Raw genomic sequence first — 23,012 nt, 5'->3', positions numbered from 1 at the left:
TTAGGCACCAGACTCTTGATTTTGGCTCAGGTCATGATCTCATGGTTTGTGGGATCAAGCCCTACATCGAGATCCAAGCTGACAATGTGGAGCCTGCTTGGGATTCTCTCTCTCCCTCTCTCTCTCTCTCTCTGCCCCTCCCCTACTTGCTTGCTGGTGCTTTCTTTCTCTCTGCCCCTCCCCTGCTCACTCTCTCTCTTAAAAAAAAAAAAAATATATATATATATATATATATATGGAGAGAGAGAGAGAAATATATATATAAATACATATATATAAGTTATATATATGTGTATATATATATATATATATACATATATATATATAAGAGGGAGAGAGAGAGTTTAGAGTCATACTTCAGGGTTTAAATTCTCAGTGCATCATTTTAGAAAAGTTGCTTAACCACCTCGTCCCACCTTGTTTTTTTAATCTCTCTAATACCAGAGCCTGCCTTTTAGGGTGTGGTGACAATTAGAGTTAATTTATGGAAAGCCCTGATATTGGACCTGATGTATAATGTTCAATAGTTAGGAGCTATTGGTATAATTAGTTCCAGGTTGAACCTTGCACCTTCCCTCCTAGGCCACTTACTGAATAAAGCAGATGTTAAGGTAGGTGTAATTAGCAGAGTCACTGTGTTCAAAGAAGCCTATTCACCATGGCCTGAGCAGACCTGTTTACTTTCTCCAACACATCCTGTCAAGATAAGTGACTCAACCATAGTCACACAAAGTGAAAATCCTGCATCTTCTTTTTTTTTTTTTAAGTTTATTTATTTATTTTGAGAGAGACAGAGAGAGAGAGAGAGAGCGCACCCATAAGAGGGGAAGGGGCAGAGAGAAGGAGAGACAGAATCCCAAGCAGGTTCCGCACTCTCGGCACAGAGCCCACCAACTGTGAGATCGTGACCTGAGCCCAGATCAAGAATCAGACGCTCAATCTCTGAGCCACCCAGGCACCCCGAAAATCCTGCATATTTTTAACACCAAATCCACATACCTCCCTGTGCCTGGTTGCCTCCCCTCTGCTTTCCTTGTTTTTATAAACCCAGAACCCAAGCTTCTCTCAAAACCCAGCCTACCCACCTGTGCTCCGGAGCCCGCTCCCTCTCTCCTATTCAGGGTTGCACTTGGAGTCTTCAAACCTCCTCCCCCACATAGTCAATACTTCTCCTCTATTGGATCATCCCCATGTGCATGCTCTTAACCATCTCCCTTAACCACTAAGTCCCCTTTCAGCTACTAATTTCTCTACTTTCCTTCAACCTCACAAGAAAATTGCTATTTCATGTTCCCTCCTCAACGCACTCAAATTAGGCTTCCATCCCCACTATCCACAGAGACTGCTATTGTCAAGGTCACCAACAACCTCCATGTTGCTAAATCCAGAGGCCACTTCTTTGTTCTTATTGACCTTTCAGCAAAAGTTGATCATTTCCTCCTTCTTGAAATATTTTCTCTCTTGGCTCTGCGATACCCTGCTGTCCTCTTTTCTTTCTGTCTCCTTTCTTGGCTCCTTCTCCTCCCCTCTTCTCTACTACTACCTTTGGTAACCCCACCCAGTCCCGTGGCTTTAGAGACTATCTATGTGCTTATGATCCCTGAATCTCTACATCCAGCCCTGACTTTTCCCCAAAGCTTAAATTAGATATCCAACTGCCTCCTTAACATTTCCACTCAGATGTCTAATACGCAACTCAGACATAATTTATCCATGAAGAACTCAAGTTTTCCTCCTGAACTTGCTCCTAACTCAGTCTTCCTAGTTTTTTGTCATTAGCACTAGCATCCACCCAGTTGTTCAGCCTATAAGTCTGGGATTCAGTCTTGATTCCTCTCTTTCCTCATCTTCCATATTCAATCTGTTAGCAAGTCTTGTTCACTTTATCTACAAAGCATGTTCTAAATTCGTCCACTTCTCTCCATTTTCCTTACAATCACTCTAGCCCAACTCCACACTACCTGAATGACCAAAGTGCCCTCAGAGGATCTCTCTGTAACCATCCTCCAGTCTAGTCTTGGAAGGGCAGCCCGAATGTTCTTCTCACACTCTTGCTTAAAACCCTCCAACAGGGGTGCCTGGGTGGCTCAGTCGGCTGAGCTGACTTCGGCTCAGGTCATGATTTCATGGTTCATGGGTTTGAGCCCCACGTCAGGCTCTGTGCTGACAGCTCAGAGCCTGGAGCCTGCTTCCAATTCTGTGTCTCCCTCTCTCTCTACCGCTCCTCCACTTGTGCTCTCTCTCTCTCTAATGTAAATATTAAAAAAAAAAAATTAAAAAACAAAAACAGAAAACCCTCCACCAACTTCCCATTGTCCTTTAAATAAAATCCAAATTCCTCAAAGTGGGATATAATATGGCTTCTGCCTACCTCTTCAAACTCATTTTTAATCACATTCCCCCTCACTCTTTCTATTCCAACCACACAGGTCTCTCTGTCCCTGGAAAACACAAAGCCTGTTTCCTCCTTAGGACCTCTGCCCTGGCTCTTCTCCCTGGAACACCCATCCCCATGGTCTTTGAATGACTGGTCCCTTTTCATCATTCACCTCTCAGCTGAAATGTCAGTTCTCAGAGAGGCCCTTCCTGACCACAAAACTAAAGTGGCCACCCAGACTCTCCCTATCACATCACCTTTTACTGCCTGTGCATCGGATTCTCCTCTGGAAGACAAGAGTTGGGACCTTGTGTTTCTTCTTTACCACTACATCTGCAGGACTTAGAAGAGGTTGCCATATATTATTGAAAAAGTGAATGAACGGGTAAATGAATTCGTACCAGAGCTAGAACCAGAAGCCTGGGCTCCTGCGTCACAGTTCAGTGTTCTTCCCACCACCCCCCCCTCACCTCCCCGCCCCCCCCCCCCCCCCCCCCGACCCTGGCAAGTTGCAGCTTCACTGGTTTTTATTTACTTTGTTTTTTGTTTTTTGTTTTTGTTTTTTTTAAACTAAGCTCTAGGCCAAATGTGGGGCTTGAACTTATGACCCCGAGATCAAGAGTCGCATGCTGTACTGATGAGCCAGCCGGGCGCCCCTCCGCCTCACCAGTTCGACTGCTTTCTTGCTGTTCACCAGATGTCTGGCACCAGCCAGCGGCCCACTGGTTTCAGCTCCTAGTGATAAAAGAAATGGCTATAAGGGAACAGGAAGGAGAGGAAAGAGGGCATCTGAATAAATCATGAGGTACACAATCGTCCCCACAGATAGTGAGGATGAAACATTCTGTTATTCATTCAACCATCCAGTAACATTTAGTAAACACTTAGTATGTACCCGGCAGTGTGCAGTTTACCGGGGATAGAAACACAAACCTGTTCTGAAGGATCTGACGGTCTGAGAAGGAGACGGTAGGCCTGTGGTGACACCTGCCATGGTGTGAGGCGCCCCAGAACAAATACCACACGTACTGGAAATCCAGGCAGAGAGTGAGGACAGCTGCGCCGATTCGGGAAGACTGATCCCAGAGACTGGAACCTGAGAGCTGAGTCTCCAAGAGTGAATACATGTTATTGGGAACTCTTCATCTGGGTTTTCACATGAAAAGTACAGTTGTGTTTCCCCTTGATTTTAACCGACAGAAGAAAAACCACTTTGGAAGGGCAGGCAGGATGACCCTGGTAGTTGAGAGAACCACTTATAAATGAAGGCATTTTCACCAGGGGACCACTCAAAAAAAAAAAAAAAAAAAAAAGATAGGATAGTTTTCTTTTCCTATTTCTTGCCACAAAAAGTCCACCAAAACAAATTCATCTTCCCCGAGGGTCTTGCAGTAAGACCCCTGAGGCAATCACCTAGATGATGAAAGATCACCCAACCAAAGAACTACTTCCCTGTAAAACCACAGGCCGTGTCCTTGAAGAAATGTGCTGTCCGGTAAAAGCCAGGTTTGGCAGCAGGGGAAAGAATGAAGGAGATCTGTGTGTATTGACAGAGAAAGAGCTACGTTATTACATGAAAACAGGCAAGTTTCAGGCCCCTGGATATTATTGTTGGGATCTGTGTAGGAATTTCTGGAAGAATAAATGCAAACACAACGGTTATCTCTGAGGTGTGGGATTATGAGGCACTTACAGTTTGAGGCCTGCGTTTTGGTATTATTTTAATTGCTTACAACAGATGTGTGTGCTATTCTGGAATTCAACAATGAAGATTCATTTAGAGCACAGGTCTGGTTTGTTTTACGATGCTTCTTAAAAACTTGTGCTTGGCTCTACATTCCAGAAACATGCAAAGAGAGGATTGCCCGAAATGATATCATTTGCCGACATTTACGGGAAAAAATAAACTGAGACTCAGAAAGATAACTGTGCTGTTTCTCGCGCTACAACTCCTAGACCAGTACGCTCAGCTCCACAGTTCTTGATTCAAGCTGCGTAATAAATGATAAAAATATGTTGATCTCCAACTTAACACATTTTGGAAACTTCAGCACCATTGCTTTGTGGAAAACTGTGTGACTCTTTAGGGTAAAGGCAAAGAACTCTTTTTATGAGGTTATCAGAGACTAATTGTGTATTTCTTCAATGACAGGCACTTCCTGGTGACAGATGTGATATAAGTAAAGAAGACACAGACATTTACAGGCTAGTAGTATCCCAGAAAAAACAATTCAAATAAAAGTCTCTTGACTATTACCTCTAATTCTGTTTGCAGATCTTAGAATACTCGGTAAAGTCTTTGCATAGATAGATCCCTTCCATTCAATGTATTAATTACTTATGATGTGATCTAGCACTGGGGGTACAGCAGTGAGTCGACGAGACAAATTCTCTGCACTTGTGGAGCTTATCTGCTAGCGGGGAAAACGCAACAAGCAAAACATACATAAAATGAAGGGTATCATTTCACGTAAAAGTATAATAAAGCAGGTAAAGTGGTAGTGACACAAGTACTATTTTTGAAAGGTCAGGAAGACCTTTAAAGGAAGTGATATTTGAGCGAGGGCACGGAGAAGGGAGAGAGGGAGAGAGGGAGAGAGACTGCAGAGATCTTAGGGAAAGCCTTAGAGGATCCCAGCAAGTCAGGGCCTGAACGGAAATCCTAATTTCTCCTTTTTCTGAAAAGGTAAAGAACATCCCAAAGAACAAGCTCTGGTATGTGAAAGATTCACTTTTGTTACTGTTGTTGTTTTTTTTTAATCTTTATTTATTTTTGAGAGAGAGAAAGGGCTAGCAGGGGAGGAGCAGAGAGAGGGGGGACAGAGGATCAGAAGCAGGCTCTGTGCTGACCGCAGAGAGCCCTATATGGGACTCGAACTCATGAACCGTGAGATCATGACCTGAGCCGAAGTTGGATGCTCAACAGACTGAGCCACCCAGGTGCCCCATGGTTATTGTTTTAATGTTTATGAGGCCTAGTGCTATAAATTTCTCTCTATTGCTTAGAAACTGGAGAATGCATTTTATTCAGGAATCTGTCTACCACAAAGGTACTCTCTTCTCTACAGGCCCCTAGAAGCCTCCTGCCTTATCACAAAGGCACGGAATCCAAGTCCTAAGATTCAAAACTGCTCATTCCACAGAGAGAAATGGGGCCCAGCCCAAAGTGTCTCTGTGACATGAGCAACATTAAATCCACTCTCACCCCAGGCAGGGAGAGGCCGCCTAGATGGTGAAGCTGGGAGGCTCCCGAATCACGAATCACGAAAGGTCTGGCATTCTCAGCTTTTAGCCCCAGCCCCTTCAGAACCGGTATCTCCCCTATTCACCCAACTTTGGTGGAGACAGAAATGACAGCCTCTGCGTCACCATGGGGAGACTGAGCCTCAGAGAAGTGGATGGCTTGTCCAGGATCACACAAAAAGCCATCTCTAATTCTTACCCTTCACTCTCTAGCCTGAGTCACATTCCAGGCCAGGGACCACATGGGGTGCCCCATTTCAGGAAATGAGGTTGTTGATTTTTCATTTACACAAAAATGAAAAATAAATACCAGATGCTTGAAAACATGCTGCAGCTCATCTTACTGGAACTTTAAAGTGCACTCTGACTGAGAAAATTAAATTCAAAAACCCACACAGCAAAAAAGATGTTTTGAATGAAATGCACTTTGTCTTTCCCTCTCTCACATACACACAGTATCTCATTGTTTCTTTTTCAGGGAGCAGCTGTGAAGGAAATTGGGGGAGGGAGATGGACAAAACATCCCATCTTTGTGTTTCATACAGAACTAAGCTTTTAGGCCAGCCTTCCCGACCCGGAGTGGGTGTGGCATGCGTTAAAATTAAACATCAGTGACCGAACGAAGCTTATAAAATAGCTTGGGAGAAGCCAGTCAACAAGACCACACATCTTAAATTGGATGAGTTTGCATGTGGAAACTGCCTTCATCTTGACAGAAAAGGTATGTACTGTGGTTTTCATTTTCGCTTTTGTTAAAAAGTGCTTAGAGACAGGCTTGGCTTTTACTTTCCCCCTTTCAGCTAAAAATAATAACAGCCACGATTGAGGGCTTGTGCCAGTCGCTCTGCAAAATTGGTCTCATTTTTCCTCAGACCACCTTACAAGATAGAACCTCATTAGTGCCATTTTTCAGACGAGGAAACTGAGGTTCAGATATCCTAAGCAATAGGCCAACAAATGGCAGAACTGGGGTGCCAACCCAACGTTGACCTACCTCAATGTCTTGTGCTTGCACTATGCATTCTCTTCTGTGCAAGCAGACGAGAACGTTTTCCATAACCAATACTGTACCAGATGAATTCTCAAGGAGTTGTCGTCCAACTGTGCATTACAACAAAATTTACCAAAAAGTAAACTGTAATTCATTCTGTGAATCGGAAAACACATTTGACAATATGGCACAAAAATATTTTCTTAAGAAGACATATTTTCTTGTTAGAGTCAATAGCTAAATGGGTTCTTTAGACCGCTTGGCTTGTGGAAATGCATTTTGTTTTATCATGTGAAATCTAAAAATCTAGTCGTCAACGTTCTGCAGCTTTTTCAGAGCAGGTACCTTGCCCGCACTAACACGCAGGTGTTGGGAGAGCAGGCCCCTAAGAGACCTGGTGTAAGTTCTGTCTTCATACCTTATCAGGAAGTAACCCCTGGGAAATTAACATCATTGAGTACACAGAGAATGTCATAGCAGTAGCCTTCTAGATAGGATGTTATGGAGATCCAGTGTGTGGCACATGTGAAAAACTGAGACCCGGGCTTCTCCATGGGGAAGTTCAATGAGAATGAGTACCAGCTCATAGAGTCTGTGCTGGCCCAGGGCGGATGCACAATAACCTTGGTAGAATTATTATTAAATAATTTAATATTCAGTTAAAATAATATTTAAATTCTGTTTATTTTTAAAATATTTAAACTCCCCTCATTAAGACAATCTTCCCGTTAGTGTTAGAAGACAGAGCAAAAATATAGGTCACGCCTACCCAAGTTCACAGGTATAAGATAATAATGCGACTTACCTTTGATGCTGGATGGGGTTGAGGCCCTAGAGGGAGGGCCTCAGGCTCATCGCCAAGAGGATTCTTGGCTTTGCACAAGAAAGAATTTCAGAGCAAGCCATTTAGAGAAAGGGACAAAGATTTATTAAATATAGAAGAAAGGAGCTTTCTTACAAAGTAGTGGTCTCTCCTCCCAGTTGAGGAAGAGGACATCCCTTTGCCTCTAATAAATGGTTTTATAATTTTTTTTTTTTTAATTTGCTGGCGTGTAGGGAGGGGCTTACTCTTTAATTTTGGGTTTATCATTTTTATTTGGTGGTGAGTTTTTCCATTGTCTGGCGATTATGAAATTACCCACAGGGAGCAATTTTAAGAATGTCAGACCTTTGTGGCTTTTAGTGCTGGAGGGAATGGGATCTTGTGGTCTTCAGTGAGTTGGATCTTGTAACTCTTTTTATGACCTGCTGACTGTTAGGTTAAGGGTCAGGCTAAAACCAAAATGGCTTTACTTTGGTCAACTTGTCTCCCGAGTCTCCCTTCTCTCCTGCCTCACTCACCGTCAGAAGGTACTCAATAAGTGCTGAGTGAACTAGAACGGACGGGACATGGAAAAGAAATTATGGATGCCATCAACCCTTTCTATCACAAAAAGTTTTAACCATAGGAATGAAACTACTGCAATAAAGAGACATCTTTGGAAGAGATATGTAAGCAAGGCTAAGAATTAGCCTTGCTCTGAAATCCTCCTACACAGCTAAAGCACATGTTTCACCCCATAATAGAACATTTTGTAATAAGATATTTGTCAGAGTAAGACATGGAACTGACTTTTGGTGTTAACTGTCCCATGGTGAAATGACACTCATCAGGTTACAGAGGTAGGTGTTTACTGAAAGCCACCAAAGGTGGTGCACAGACATGGCTCAGGGTCACTGCAGGACGGACAGCCACAGACAGTACCTGAGTCCCGGCCCTCTGTCCCTTCTGGCACTCAGCGTGACATCTGTACTCCCAGGGGCTGAGGGGTGGGGTGGAGAAAGGACCTCTTAAGTCCCGCCAGTTTGGGGGACCCTGTAGAATGTGCGTAATGTGTGACCATCCTTTGAGGTAAGATCTTCTGGGCAAGGCACTGAGCTTGAAGCCTACTGAGGCCCAAGAGTAGAGCTGCGCGGTTCTAAGAATTTCTTGGAAATGGATACAAATTTTTGTAAGTTTAGACAAATCCATCCATCGTCTCCCAAAAGATTAAAAGACAGGTGTTCTTTATGTGGTGGCAGGAGCTAATGGCAAATGGATTCTCAGAGAAGGTGCCGTCCTACCACAGACTTGGCTTGCTCCAAGGAGGCTCAGCGACCACCCCGCCCCCACCATCCCCAGCTGGCAGTTTTACTTGTTACGTAACTGTTCCTTTGAAAATGGGACGATAAAACCTCCAGAAGAAAAGCTATTGATTATTAAAGGTTATTTGGAGGTTTAACCATAATAAAGTGGTTATAATTATTCCTGTTATGACACATCCTTTTAAATGCTCAGATCTGAGAACATTTTGCTTGCGTTGATTCAGTCTTCTTTATTGCGCGAGAAAGGCAAAGAGCTAGAAATAGCTCTTGTGCAGCTACAGGCAAGGAGTCACAAGGAGGAGAATAGACTGAAGGCAAGTCAGGGAAAGAAGCAGGGAAGGGTGCCTGGGCTGAAATGCGTGTTGCCAGCTATTAGTCCTTCTCTAGTTAAATGCATATCTACGTCCCTGGCAATGTACCTTTAAAGGAAGAAAAAAAAAAAAAAGAAATGAACATCTCTGAGAAGTATCCCCAACAGAATGCCAAAGAGAAATTCAAGAAGCAGTTATTTGTTTCTGCTTTTCACGATAATAATAACTAGCATTTATTAAGCATTTTCTCTGTGTCAGACTTCACCCTAAATACTCTCTCTATAGTATCTCATTTAATTCTCACCAAACTTGGTGAGGTTGGTATGATTATTACCCCCACTTAATAGACCAGGAAACTAAAGCATAAAATGTACAGTTATACTTAGCGTGTGGCAAGGTCTGCATTCAAACACAGTCAGGGTGACCCTGGGGTCCCCAGCACGCCACAGCCTGTTAAGGTTTCAGGCCTACTCCTGGGTTGGTAAGCAGCCCAGCAAGATGGGGCTGGAGTGGGGGGGGGGGTGTAGATCAGGGAGGCACTTCTCTTATGAATCTCATAAGATACTAAACGTGCATGGTTTGTGCTCATTTTTTTCTCTTGCGTGGTTCACTTGACCGCTTCGACCTCCCCCTCGGCCTATCCCCACCCCACATTGTTTCTGTTCATCAACAAGTATGGACTGTGCCTGACACCGCCAGGTTCTGTGGGCTCCCATCCTTGAAAAATGCATAATGGAGGGGGAGCAGTTGCAAAATAAATCCAACGAGCTCTAACACCAGACAGAGCATGCTCTAATGGAGGTACAAAGGTCGGGAGATGCTCCCAGGGGTGGAAGGCCTCACAGCAGGGTTGATGATGACGATTCAGGTGGCTCTGCAGGGTGACCGTTCAAAAGGGCTCAGGGGAAGGTCCCCAGAGAGGTCCCCAGAAATGTTCCCCTGGTGACTGCGTGTCCTCAGGGGGCTCAGAACAACTCTAGCTGCTTTGTTTCTCCTGACCCCAGGTTCCATCCAGAGCCCCAAGATGATGACTGCGCTGCTGCTGTTTTCTGCTCTGGCCAGCCTCTTCAGTGCCGCAGACGGACAAGCCTTTCACCTTGGGAAATGCCCGACTCCTCCAGTCCAGGAGAATTTTGACGTGCACAAGGTGTGGCAAAAGTCTCAACTCCCGTTTGTTTTGCCTCCCATTTGAATAAGCATCCTCTAGGATTCAGTGTTAGTTTTCTGCTTTGATTGCCACAGCAAGCCTTGGGGTAGGTACTTATCTTACTGGGGCATCCCCCAAAGCAGGCTCTGAGACCAAGAACTGGGGAGCAGAGGGTTTTGGGAAGCTGATCCCAGGAAGCACTGTGGGCATGTGGGGAAACTGAGACAGAGAAGGCAGAACGGCAATAAAAGATGGCATTCCTGAACAGTAACACTGTTAACAGAAGGGTTCAGTCCTGCTGGGAATCCTCTGAGGAAAGGTGTAGAATGTTCCTCAGATCGTCCCACGGAAACGATTTTCCAAAAGCGCTGCATGCGCTATTGTACGTTCCCATCAGCCGTGTATATAATACCAATTTCTCCTTATCTTTGTCGACACTTGCTATTGTCATCCTTTTGGTTGTAATCATTTTTACAGGGTATGAAGGGTGTCTCATTGTGGTTTTGATTTGCATTTCCCTAATGGTTAATGACGTTGAACACCTTTTCATGTGTTTATTGTCCATTTTTATATCTTCTTTGGAGAAATGTCCATTTGAGTCCTTTCCCCATTTTTAAGTTGGGTTACTTATCTTTTTAATTATTGAGCTCTGAGAGTTCTTTATATGTTCTAGATACAAGTCTCTTATCAGATACATGATTTGAAAATATTTCCCCCCATTCTGTGGATTGCTTTTTCACTTTATTAATGTGTCTTTGAAGCGCAAAAGTTTCCAATATTAACGGAGTCCAATTTATCTATTTTTCTCCTTTCTTGCTTATACGTTTGGTATCTAAAACACCATTGCCTAATGCAAGGTTATGATTTTTATTTCTATATTTTCTTTTTTTTTTTTTTAATTTTTTTTTTCAACGTTTATTTATTTTTGGGACAGAGAGAGAGCCAGAGCATGAACGGGGGAGGGGCAGAGAAAGAGGGAGACACAGAATCGGAAACAGGCTCCAGGCTCTGAGCCATCAGCCCAGAGCCGGACGCGGGGCTCGAACTCACGGACGGCGAGATTGTGACCTGGCTGAAGTCGGACGCTTAACCGACTGCGCCACCCAGGCGCCCCTATTTCTATATTTTCTTATAGGAGATTTATAGTTTTAATCCTTACATTTAATTTCGTGCTCCATTTTGAGTTAAACTTTTTATATAGTGTGATATAGAAGTCCAACTTTATTATTTTGCCAGTGGATATTCAGTTGCCCAGAACTATTTGCTGAGAAGACTATTCTTTCCCCATCGAACAGTCTTGGCATCCTTGTTGAAAATCAATTGGACATTTATGTAACAGCTTATTTTTAGACTCTCAATTCTATTTTATTGTTTTATGTGTCTATCTTTATGCCAGTGCTATACAGTATTGATTACTATAGCTTTGTAGTAAGTTTTGAAATTAGAATATATGACGCCTCCAACTTTATTCTTCTGGCTATTCTAAGTCCTTTGCATTTCCATATGAATTTTAGGATCTGTTTGTCAATTTAGTGAAGAAGCAGAGTTTTCTTTTGTGTTGTTGTTGTTGTTGTTGTTGTTGTTGTTTTAATAGAGAATGCATTGAATCTAGATCTATCTGGAGAATATTGTCATCTTAACAATTTTAAGCCTTCCAATCCCTGAACATAGGTTAACTTTCCATTTAATTTCTTATTTATTTAGGTCTTATTGAATTTCTTTCAACAATATTTCATAGTTTTCAGAGTATACGTTTTGTGTTTCTTTGGTTAAATACTTATTCCTAAGTATTTTATTCTTTTGATGCTATTGTAAATGGAATTTTCATAATTTACAGAGTGTTCATTTTAAGTGTAGAAAGCCATTTGGTTTCTGGCTAGCTTCATTTATTAGTTCTAATAGTTTGTGTGTGTGTGTGTGTGTGTGTGGCTTCCTTAGGATTTTTTATACACAAAATCATGTTATCTGGAAATAGAGATAGTTTTACCTCTTCCTTTACAGGATTCTTTTTTTTTTTATTTTATTTTTTATTTTTTAAAATTTACGGGGTGCCTGGGTGGCTCAGTCAGTTAAGCGTCCAACTTCAGCTCAGGTCATGACCTCACAGGCTGTGAGTTAGAGCCCCGCGTTGGGCTCTGTGCTGACAGCTCGGAGCCTGGAGCCTGCTTCGAATTCTGTGTCTGCCTCTCTCTCTCTGCCCCTCCCGTGCTCATGCTCTGTCTCTCTCTGTCTCAAAAATAAATAAAAACATTAAAAAAAATTTACATCCAAATTAGTTAGCATATAGTGCAACAATGATTTCAGGAGTAGATTCCTTCATGCCCCTTACCCATTTAGCCCATCCCCCCTCCCACAACCCCTCCAGTAACCCTCAGTTTGTTCTCCATATTTATGAGTCTCTTCTGTTTTGTCCCCCTTCCTGTTTTTATATTAGTTTTGTTTCCCTTCCCTTATGGTCATTTGTTTTGTCTCTTAAAGTCCTCATATGAGTGAAGTCATAGGATTTTTGTCTTTCTCTGACTAATTTCACTTAGCATAATACCCTCGAGTTCCATCCACGTAGTTGCAAATGGCAAGATTTCATTCTTTTTGATTGCCGAGTAATACTCCATTGTATGTATATATAGCACATCTTCTTTATCCATTCATCCATCGATGGACATTTGGGCTCTTTCCATACTTTGGCTATTGTTGATAGTGCTGCTATAAACATGGGGGTGCATGGGTCCCTTCGAAACAGCACACCTGTATCCCATGGATAAATACCTAGTAGTGCAATTGCTGGGTGTAGAGTAGTTCTATTTTTAGTTTTTTGAGGAACCTCCATACTGTTTTCCAGAGTGGCTGCACCAGCTTGCATTCCCATCCAGGATTCATTTTAAACATTGCATTCTTCTTATATGGATAGAGAAACTGGGACCCACAAACATGAAAAGGTTTTCACAAAAATATTGTGAAATTATAAGGGAGCGTGACATAAAAAGCAATCTGCCACCTTTCAGTTTCCCCTTTTCTAGAAAATCATGCTTCCTCGGTTTTAATTATGGAGCACTGAAGTCACCTTAACAATAATAGAACCATTTTAAATGCTCTGTATAAAATGGAGTGTGTTTTGAGAATGCCTATGAAACCAACTGACCTTTAACAGTATTTTTTTGGTGCTTTCAATGAATGTTAATTTCAGTGGTTTTAATTGAAAGATGTGCCTTTAATAAATGAGTGGAAATTTTAGGTCATAAACGTGGGTATATATTTGAGCAAAGAGCCATGTGACCGAAGCCGTACTGCCACCTGTTTGCAGTACTCTCGTTTCCACTTCTCACTTTTTGAAGGTGAGTGCGTCTCTGATTTTCTTTTGTTGAGTAATACATTTTTAAATTTAAAAATACTTTCAATTAATATTTTGTCTAAGTAAATACGGTCACATGGATCAAAATCCTAAAGGTGCCAGAGAACATACAATGAAGCTCTTCTCCTACCCCTTTTCCCCTCCTACCTCAGTTTCCTTCCCCAGTAGCAACCAGTAAAATCATTTTATTGTGTATCTTTTGGGAGCGAATGTATACGTTCACGAATACATACATAACTGCAGTAGGCAGAACGATGCCCTCACCCTAATGCCTGCAACCTGTGACTGTGCCACCGTACATGGAAAGGGGGGTTTGCCGATGTGATTAAAGTTATAGACTTGGAGATGGCAGGCATGGCCTGGGTTATCCAGAAAGGACCAATCTAATCGTTGAAAGCAGAGAACCTTCCCCAACTGTAGTCAGAGAGGTGTGACAATGGAACAAGAATCAGAGAGATGCAATGTGAAAAGACTTTCACCTGCATTTGCTGCCACTGAAGATGGAGGAAGGAGTTCACAACCCAAAAAATGCGGGTGGCCTCAACAACTCGGACAAGGCAAGAAGACAGAGTCCTCTAGAGCCTGTAGGAAGGAACATAGCCCTGCCAACACCTTGATTTTAACCAAACTCACTCGATGTATAGACCTGTGAGACCATAAATTTGGGTTGTTTTAGGCTTCTGGTAAATTGTTACAGCAGCAATAGAAAATGAATATAATAATCTTTCCCCCCATTTTTACATATACACTATTTTTCACCTAGCTCTTTTTCCATTGTATGTATCTTGGAGATAATTGCATAGGACTCCTTAAATTTTTTTTAATGTTTATTTATTTTTGAGAGACTGAGAGAGAGAGAGAGAGAGAGAGACCAAGCATGAGCTGGGAAGGGGCAGAGAGAGAGGGAGACACAGAATCCGGAGTAGGCTCCAGGCTCCAGGCTGACAGCACAGAGCCCACAAACCGTGAGATCATGACCTGAGGCGAAGTCCGACACTCAACCGACGGAGCCACCCAGGCGCCCCGCATATGACTCCTTTAAAAGAGGGTGTGTAACATTCCATTATATGGATGTGCCATAATTTATTTACCTAGTCCCCTACGAATGCTCAGACTCTAGTTTCCCGTATTTTGTTCTTACAATAGTACCACAACAAATAACCTCACATATGCATCATTTCTTTTTCTTATTATCCGGAGGTTACATTTCCAGAAGTGAAATTGCTTTGCTGGATATTGCCAAATTGCCCTCCACGAAGGTTGTAAATTGGAGCAATCTCCATGCAAGGCGATGCATGGAACGGTGAACATACATTTCTCCCCCTCCCCCACAACAATGCGCACTTCTTTAGAGTTGACTCTGTACACGAAGTTATGAACTGAGACCATACCCCCCATGGTATCAGTCTTCTAAGTCCTGATCACCTGCCAAAAGTTTTTGTGTCCACCTCCCTGTGCGAGGTCTTAGGAGGAGAATGCAACCAACTCTGGAGTCCCAGTTCCCCACAGTGAATATATCTGACTTGCACACAACTCAAAGATGCCTCGTAGAATCACAAAATGTCTGAGATGGCACCTTCCATCATCTGGACTGCTTGCTCTCTTTCACAGAGTTTAGAATTTCACATAGATTTTGGCTGGAGGGGCCACTGACAGCATATCTAAATAAAGAGCACTTTAGGAATAAAGTGTGGCATTCAACCAATGCCTGCACATCCGATTCACTTACTCTCATTTGAATCAATATCTTGCTCAGTTGCTGTCAGAACAATGCAGCCCATTTTGCTTGGTTTCCCCAGGAAAGGGCTCTGCTCTAAAAGGCAACAATAGGGAAGAGTTTGCAGGTCCCCAGAGAGCCATGGGGTTTTCTCTGCCTCTTGTTACCTCTGCAGTATCTTGGACGATGGTATGAAATTGAGAAGATCCCAGTGAGCTTTGAGAAGGGAAGTTGCATCCAAGCCAACTACTCGCTAATGGAAAACGGAAACATCAAAGTGATAAACCAGGAGTTGAGGTGAGTGGCTGTGGTTTCAAAAGCAACACAGTCCTGGAGCCAGCCTGCAGAGAGTTGTCCTGGGGTGACTGGGTGTCCTTGCAATCTCGTTGAGGGGGGTGGTGCAGATGTTGCTGGGTCTGCCCTGCCTGCTCACAGCAGGTCCTAAGATGAAAGTTTTTGGCAAGCAGAATGGTGGGGACCAGAAGCCACTCATTTATTTGCATGACCACTTGCTGAGCATCTTTTTGTATTGTGGACTCCCTTGAGTGTTGTGTACTTATTATATGTGTACTCCCTATGAGAGGCACTAGGAACTCAATGGGAATCCAAACTGCAGGGTTCCTGCTCTCATAGCAAAATAGATACTCTGGTAGCAAAGGATGAGGGGGAGGGGGCACAAGGGGGGCGGGGAGGGGGACCATCTCATCTGATCTCCAAACTAAGAACGAAGCCCTTTCTATATTATCTACTAACAGAAGACATCCAGCTCTACCTGACTCCTTCCGGGAACTGGGAGCTCATTGCCTTCCATGACAATTTATTTCATCTCCAGACAGCTTTAACTATTAGAAAACTCCTTTTCTTGTTAAGCAAGAATCAAATGCATGGTCACATTCTAGGTTATGGGAACAGGATCGCCTACAGAAGTATACTTTTCTGATACTGAAATACAGATTTCTATTTGATATGAGAATTCATACTTTAGAAAGCAAACAGAAACTTTAAAAAGCCGCAGAAAGAGCTCCTACCAACCTTCTATCAACAAAGATAAGAGCAACAATAAACAATAGTCACAAATACTAAGTATTTCCTAAATGCAAGGCACTATTCTGTATGTGTATGTATATATACATGTGTGTACATATACGTATATATGTAAATGAATATATATATTTATTTAATGCCCATAACAACTCTGAGGTAGGTACTATTATCAACCCCACACTTATAGATGAGGAAACTGAGGTACAGAGAGGGAAAGTAATTTGCCCAAGGGCCACACAGCTTGTAAGCAACAAAGCTAAGATTCAAACCCAGAGAGAAGTGAAATGGGGAAGAGAACAGAAGACAAATGGAAGAAAGGCTGGGGTGAAGGGCTGTCCTTCTTGTTCCCTACAGGACCTGAGAACTGTGCTCAACTCCAAGAAAACAGTTATAACCCAGCATGGAAGTTACTCAGGCTCCGAGAGGCTTTGTGTGGCCATCTTGTTATCCACTAAGCTTTCTGTGAGCCAGAACATAAGTGGGTTGACTCCCTGCCTTCATAAACCATAGAAATAAAGTTAAGAATCTCAAGGGCCTCTTGGGGCGCCTGGGTGGCGCAGTCGGTTAAGCGTCCGACTTCAGCCAGGTCACGATCTCGCGGTCCGTGAGTTCGAGCCCCGCGTCAGGCTCTGGGCTGATGGCTCGGAGCCTGGAGCCTGTTTCTGATTCTGTGTCTCCCTCTCTCTGCCCCTCCCCTGTTCATGCTCTGTCTCTCTCTGTCCCAAAATAAATAAAAAACGTTGAAAAAAAAAATTTAAAAAAAAAAAGAATCTCAAGGGCCTCTAAAGATAAAAACAGATTATTTTAGAGCCCAGAGAAGGATTGAGATGCAGACCTCCATCTAAAGTTGCAATGACTTCATTTCAAATATGTTGTCCCATTCTATGACCAAGAGTCAGACAGTGACGTTGATCTCAAAACCCACAAGATTTTTCCACCTCTCCTTCGGAGCCGGCCAGGAGTCCTCTTTAACTGTATCTTGAGTATTAGGTTGCTCTGCCTGTAGGGTCACGTTTGTTTAAGATACAAGGGCACATGGAGAAAGGTTTGCTGGTTCAGGAGCGTGGTATGGCTTCTCCCTTCAGGAATACTACAGGATGGGCAGAGGCACAGCACGGAGTCTGAGCAAAGTACTCTTAGCCAGTGTCAGAGAATTTGAGGGCAAAAGCAGCTGGCACGGGGCTGGGAGCCGAAGGGCTCAGGCTTTGGAGTTAGGCTGCCCCATTTCAAATCCTGGTTCTGCCAGTTACTAATGATGTGATCTTAGGTTAGTTATGGTAATACTCTAGGTCTCAGTTTCCTCTCAGTAAAGTGACATTAATCATAGAACCTCCCTGCATAGGGCTTTGTGAGCATCAGATGAGGTAACACATGTAAATTGCTTAGAACAGGATTTGGTGTGTAGAAATTATTTAATTAATACTATGTATTACTATTAATCTGCTGAGACCCTTGAAAATACAAATGTATTTTTCCCATGAACCAATTGTGCATTTACGATCAGAGACTGGTGTTTTGAAAACTGTTCTGGCCAAAACATAAATGATGATGAAAAGCAGGAAAGTCTGCCGAGAAGAGGCTGGTTTGTTGCTAAGCAACTGCATGCAGATAGAAATGGACCATCTTCCTGTTCTCCCAGCTGAGTTTCAGGTGACAGAGGAAGGGATGGTTCCCAGCCCTACTTGATGATAAACAGACTATGCATCCAGGAGCATCTGAATACATTTCTCATCCTTCCTTACCTGTTGCTTATTATCTGGTTTCTGGGACATCCGTCACCACTAACCATAGCCTACTGACTTTCTAACACACGCTGTTGCTCTAACTTTTGTTCTGTGCCCCCTTGAGGACTGATGAACAGGCTCCTCCTCTGTCAGCTTCCTAGGAAGAGCACTGTGATATGTGAGCGCCCTCCCCTCAGTGCCTCCGTCCCCAGGCATTTCCCCTCTCCCCCAGGTCCACAGAGTCATTGGGAGTTGCTAAAAACTGGAGCCACTCTTTCAAAAGAGTGAAAGTATTTCATCCAATCGAAGACCGTCACTTTTAAGACACACCACCATTTTATATACCACTAAGAAAGAAATGACACTGAGAATTCTAAGGTGGCATTTGTTGCAAGATGTGCATTTCTGCACATTTAATGTCTCTGAGAATCACTGAGATGAGGTTAATATTTCCTCACTGCCTGCTTTTACCTGGCCTATGTTGAAATCTCCCATACTCAGTCAGAAGCTTGCAGGCCTGGATAGGGGTCTCAGAGCTCAGGTGTATGGATGGCTTTATGGGTCAGATGATGTCATATGATGTCACTGAGGCCCCAAGAGCAAGGAAAGCATGCAAATCTCCAGACTTTGAGTAATCATGTCAGTCCTTGTTTTTCCCTTTGGCCCATTCTCATTTTTAAAGAAGTAAATCTTCTTGGTGTATAGGGTTGTTTCGTTTGTGTTCCCTTCTCTTTTACTCCCTCCCTCTGCAGCCTGAGAGCAGGAAATGGCCTTGTAGGACTCAAAACACAGCACAGAAGTGTTAGGGCCTAACATATCATCCAGTCCTGGAGCATTTCAGTTATTGCTTCTTATCACCCAGGGCCATCTTCCTCCGCTTGGTCTCAGAGACAGTGACAAAGGAAAGAGCCTCCCTAACCAGAAATCACAATCTTGGCCACCCTGATGCTTAGTGGCCTTTCATTGATTTTTGGCTTCCATTGAATTAAGACGTTTTGTTTTGTTTTGTTTTGTTTTGTTTTGTTTTGTTTTGTTAACTCGTTGCAGACCGGATGGAACTGTGAATCAAATTGAAGGCGAAGCCACCCAGGCCAACCTCACAGAGCCTGCCAAGCTGGGAGTTAAGTTTTTCTGGTGTAAGTATTCACTTCTCTCAGGAGGTTTCAGGGATAGGAGATATGCAAACCAAAGGTTAGAGCCCTGGGTTGAAACACTCCTGTCACATCTGAGTGTCACCTATAGTGTGTCACCTATAGTGACTCAATGCATAATACTTTGTTGAGCACCTACTATGTGCCATGCTTGGGTCTAGGCACCAAAGATGTGATGATGAGCAAGACAGAGCTGGCCCTTGGCCCTGAGAGGCTTATATCCCATGTGGATACTGACAAGTATGCAGGCAAGTTACTGTAAAACTACCGTGTTTCAATAAAGGCAGCACAAATTGTAGCACCCGGGGAGAGCAGTAGGGCACCAGCCTAGACTAGTTTCCCAGAGGGAATGGAGGCCTGAAATATTAGTAGCCAGTAGTAGTTGTTAGTAGTGGTATTATCAGCAGAACAATTCACATGTGCAAAGGCTTAAACACAAGAGATGACAAGAGTGAAGGTAAGTTTGAGCCCTGGCTCTATCTGCCACTTTCTCACCACACTTTAGGGTTCCCTGAAAGATGTTTGATCACGAGCATTTGTCCTCTGAGCTCCGGCTTAACTGGGGAAAGGACACAGACAACAGAGAAAGCACCAAATTTTTAGTTTACTGTTGATATAGATACACGGCAGAAGCCAGCTCAGAAATGTGAGACTTTCTTTTACTGAGAGTGCTTCAGGGCCCCTCTCCCCACCCAAGGGGCAGACACCGCAGTCACAGCGGTAAGAAGAATCACTGTCCCCCAGCCCGCTCCCCCTTCAAATCCCTAGAGTAGGGCAGTGAGGAAGTTCTTATTTTATAGACCAACATAGGAATGCTGGGAGATGAAAACAATTCTTCCCGCACATGTGACCATGGGCAACTAACTTCACTTCTGCGCCCAGTATTCTAAGGGTAAATGAGATAGCACATGCTCTGTAAACTGTAAGGGACTATGTGCATCTCAGCCTTTCTTGTTATTTTTACAAAGAAGAACGTCAAAGTGCAGAAAAGCTAGGTGATATAGGCAAGGTCGCTGGACCATTTAGAGGCAGAGTTGGGACCAAAACGAAGGTCTCACAAACTCTCCACTGAGGAAGGGGGGATGGAAGTGAAGGCCAAATACTATGTGCACAACCTTCACAAGGAGGCCCCGTAACAGGAGCTATAGGAGGCAGGAGCTGCTGGCAGGGGAAACAGAGGAGGAAGAGATTCACTCTGGTTGAAGGGATCAGGTGTTTGCATTGGGTCTTCCAGGGTGTGGAGGAGACTACGGGAAAGGCTTTCCCAGGAGGAGGAATGGCTTGAGGAAAGGTCTGGAGAGAGAAGCCTAGAGGATGGGCGGGTACATGGAGCACGAGACAAGACTGGGAAGAGCCTCAAAAGCCATGTAATGGGTTGACGTGCCTTCCATAAGCAGTAGGAAACGGTCAGAGTTTTCAGATAATAAAGAGATGTGGAAGTTTTCTTTGCTATGAGGAAATGTCTGGGTAAATGTATGCTTGAGAGCTAGACCCTGTGGGAGGAAGACGGCGTGTGAATGTGTGGCTCTGTGCAAGCGGGGCGCATCGCCTTGGCAGGAAGAGGTTGGAAGACATATTTCCCCCAAACCACTCAGGTTGCAGAGTTCCCAGTCCAGCTGGGAACACACAAAGCAGTGGAAATTCAAAGGTCGCAGATCTGTGATGAATACAAGCTCTCAATAGTGAGCCTGGCAGGCAGGCACCAATGGCGCTAGAAAGGTAAGTCAGGGCCCACTCAGTGTGGGCCCTGTAGCCTTATGCAGGCTTCTGTCCAGATGTCCTCCAACTGTCCTTCTGTTTTCATATTTGTAAACAGGTAGAAAGTCAGAGGTAGGAGGGACCTCAGTGTGTGGTCATCTGGACTAGCCCTCTTGTGTTGTCCTGATAACCAGCTGGGTCCCTGACACCCAGCCAAGTTCTAATCTCTTACACCCTGCCTCTTTTGTCCAGCTTCTCATAGTCATTCACGAGTGCTGAGATCTGGTTTGACTTAGCAAAGAGAGGCATTATTTTTGAGTGGAGGAGGTGGGTTGCTTGAAACCCAAGAAAGCAGATTGTGTCCAAATCTTTTGTTCTTATGGGGTCAGTTCACAGCTTTTTCCCATTTGGGTCCATTTTCCACTTAACTTTAACAAGTTGGGCTATGACATTTCCTTGGCTTGGACCTTGGCTGTGGAGGTCAAGTTCACAGAGGAAGTCTCTGGATTCAAACGGAGAAGGTAAATCCTCCCTCTCTTGTTGTAAGGACCCTTTAAGGCTAAGCTTTCAACACTGTGCAGACCTCTGTCAATGAATCTTCATGGGCCCCTTGTGAGGAGGAGTTTATAACCTGTTACCACCTGATTTACCATATTCTTGAGAGCAAAAGAACTTTCGAAGGTCACACAGAAAGAAAATAAACACACCAACATTAGCCCTTACTTCCTTTCTCAGACAGGTTCTAGAGGAAATTGGGAAGTACAGACTTGGAAAGCCTGGGGGCCCCTGACCTTGCCATCTTAACTCCACTTAGCTAAGTGGTGCCTACTGGTGCTAAGTGCAGCCTGTTAGTCTAAGAGGTCTGGCAAAACACCCCATTACTGTGGCTTTCTGCAGACTGATGTGTTATCAGGGAAGAAGGATCCAGAAGGATGGCTCTAAGCTTTGGCTGCACATTAGAATCATGGGGGAGCCTTCAAGAGTACCAACCACCTCCACATCAGTCTGGAGAAACATGGCCTAGTATTTGTCAAAGTTCCCATAAGATTCCCACATAAATCCAGAATTAAGAACCACTACTCTTGGGGTACCTGGGTGGCCCAGTTGGTTAAGTGTCCGACTTCAGCTCAGGTCATGATCTCACGGTTCATGGGTTGGAGTCCCATATCGGGCTCTGTACTGACAGCTCAGAGCATGGAACTTGCTTCAGATTCTGTCTCCCTCTCTCTGCCCCTCTCTTGCTTACTCTCTTTGTCTCTCTCTCTCCCAAAAATAAATAAACATTTAAAAAAACATTGGGGGGACGCCCGGGTGGCTTAGTCGGTTGAGCGTCCGACTTCGGCCCAGGTCATGATCTCACAGTTTGTGAGTTCGAGCCCCATGTCAGGCTCTGTGCTGACAGCCCAGAGCCTGGAGCCTGCTTCAGATTCTATGTCTCCCTCTCTGTCTGCCCCACCCCCACTCATGCTCTGTCTCTCTCTGTCTTCAAAATAAATAAAACATTAAAAAAATTTTTTTTTAATTTTTTTTAAGTTCTACTACAGTAGAAGAACTAGGATCCTGGCTTCCAGGGTCCTGGAGATGAAGGTTCCTCTTGTCCTGGTCCCTCTTAATACTGCTCTCCTCTGGTTCTCAGTGATGCCATCTGCTCCATACTGGGTCCTGGCCACCGACTATGAGAACTACGCCCTCGTGTACTCCTGTACCACAATCGTCTGGCTTTTTCACATGGATCATGTTTGGATCTTGGGAAGAAACCCTTATCTCCCTCCAGAAACAGTGACCTATCTAAAAGATATCTTGACTTCTAATGAAATTGACATAGAAAAAATGACTATCACAGATCAGGTGAACTGCCCTGAGCCACTGTAAGAGGCTCTAAAGGGAACCTGCCTTCACTCAATGTTACTTCTTTTGCTTTGCTTCCCCCAACCCCACCCTTCATAAAGACAAACCAACCACGGCAACATTGCAAACACCAGAGGGGAAATTTGAAAGCAGAAGCCTGTGGAGAGAAAGTCAAGGAACGCTGGCCCAAACACTTAGCCATGTACCATGTTACCTTGCCAGTCTAATAATAAACTTGTTGCTGACTTGCTGTGCTCACAGTAGATTCTGAATTGATTATTGTGGGTT

General features: G+C 43.8%; 1 protein-coding gene across 1 annotated transcript; it reads left to right on the top strand.

Moving 5' to 3' along the window:
* Positions 1–6,187: 6,187 nt before the first annotated feature.
* Positions 6,188–22,987, top strand: APOD (apolipoprotein D). Its single transcript, XM_047876221.1, has 5 exons — positions 6,188–6,341; positions 10,051–10,193; positions 15,435–15,556; positions 19,075–19,163; positions 22,513–22,987. The coding sequence occupies exons 2-5, from the start codon at positions 10,071–10,073 to the stop codon at positions 22,746–22,748; spliced, it is 570 nt and encodes a 189-aa protein (XP_047732177.1). The 5' UTR covers positions 6,188–6,341; positions 10,051–10,070; the 3' UTR covers positions 22,749–22,987.
* The last annotated feature ends 25 nt before the right edge of the window (positions 22,988–23,012 follow it).

The sequence above is a fragment of the Prionailurus viverrinus genome, chromosome C2 (assembly GCF_022837055.1).
Source record: "Prionailurus viverrinus isolate Anna chromosome C2, UM_Priviv_1.0, whole genome shotgun sequence".
NCBI classification, from domain to species: domain Eukaryota; kingdom Metazoa; phylum Chordata; class Mammalia; order Carnivora; family Felidae; genus Prionailurus; species Prionailurus viverrinus.
Note: the sequence above shows the minus strand (reverse complement) of the source record. Positions and strands in the feature narration are given on the sequence as shown.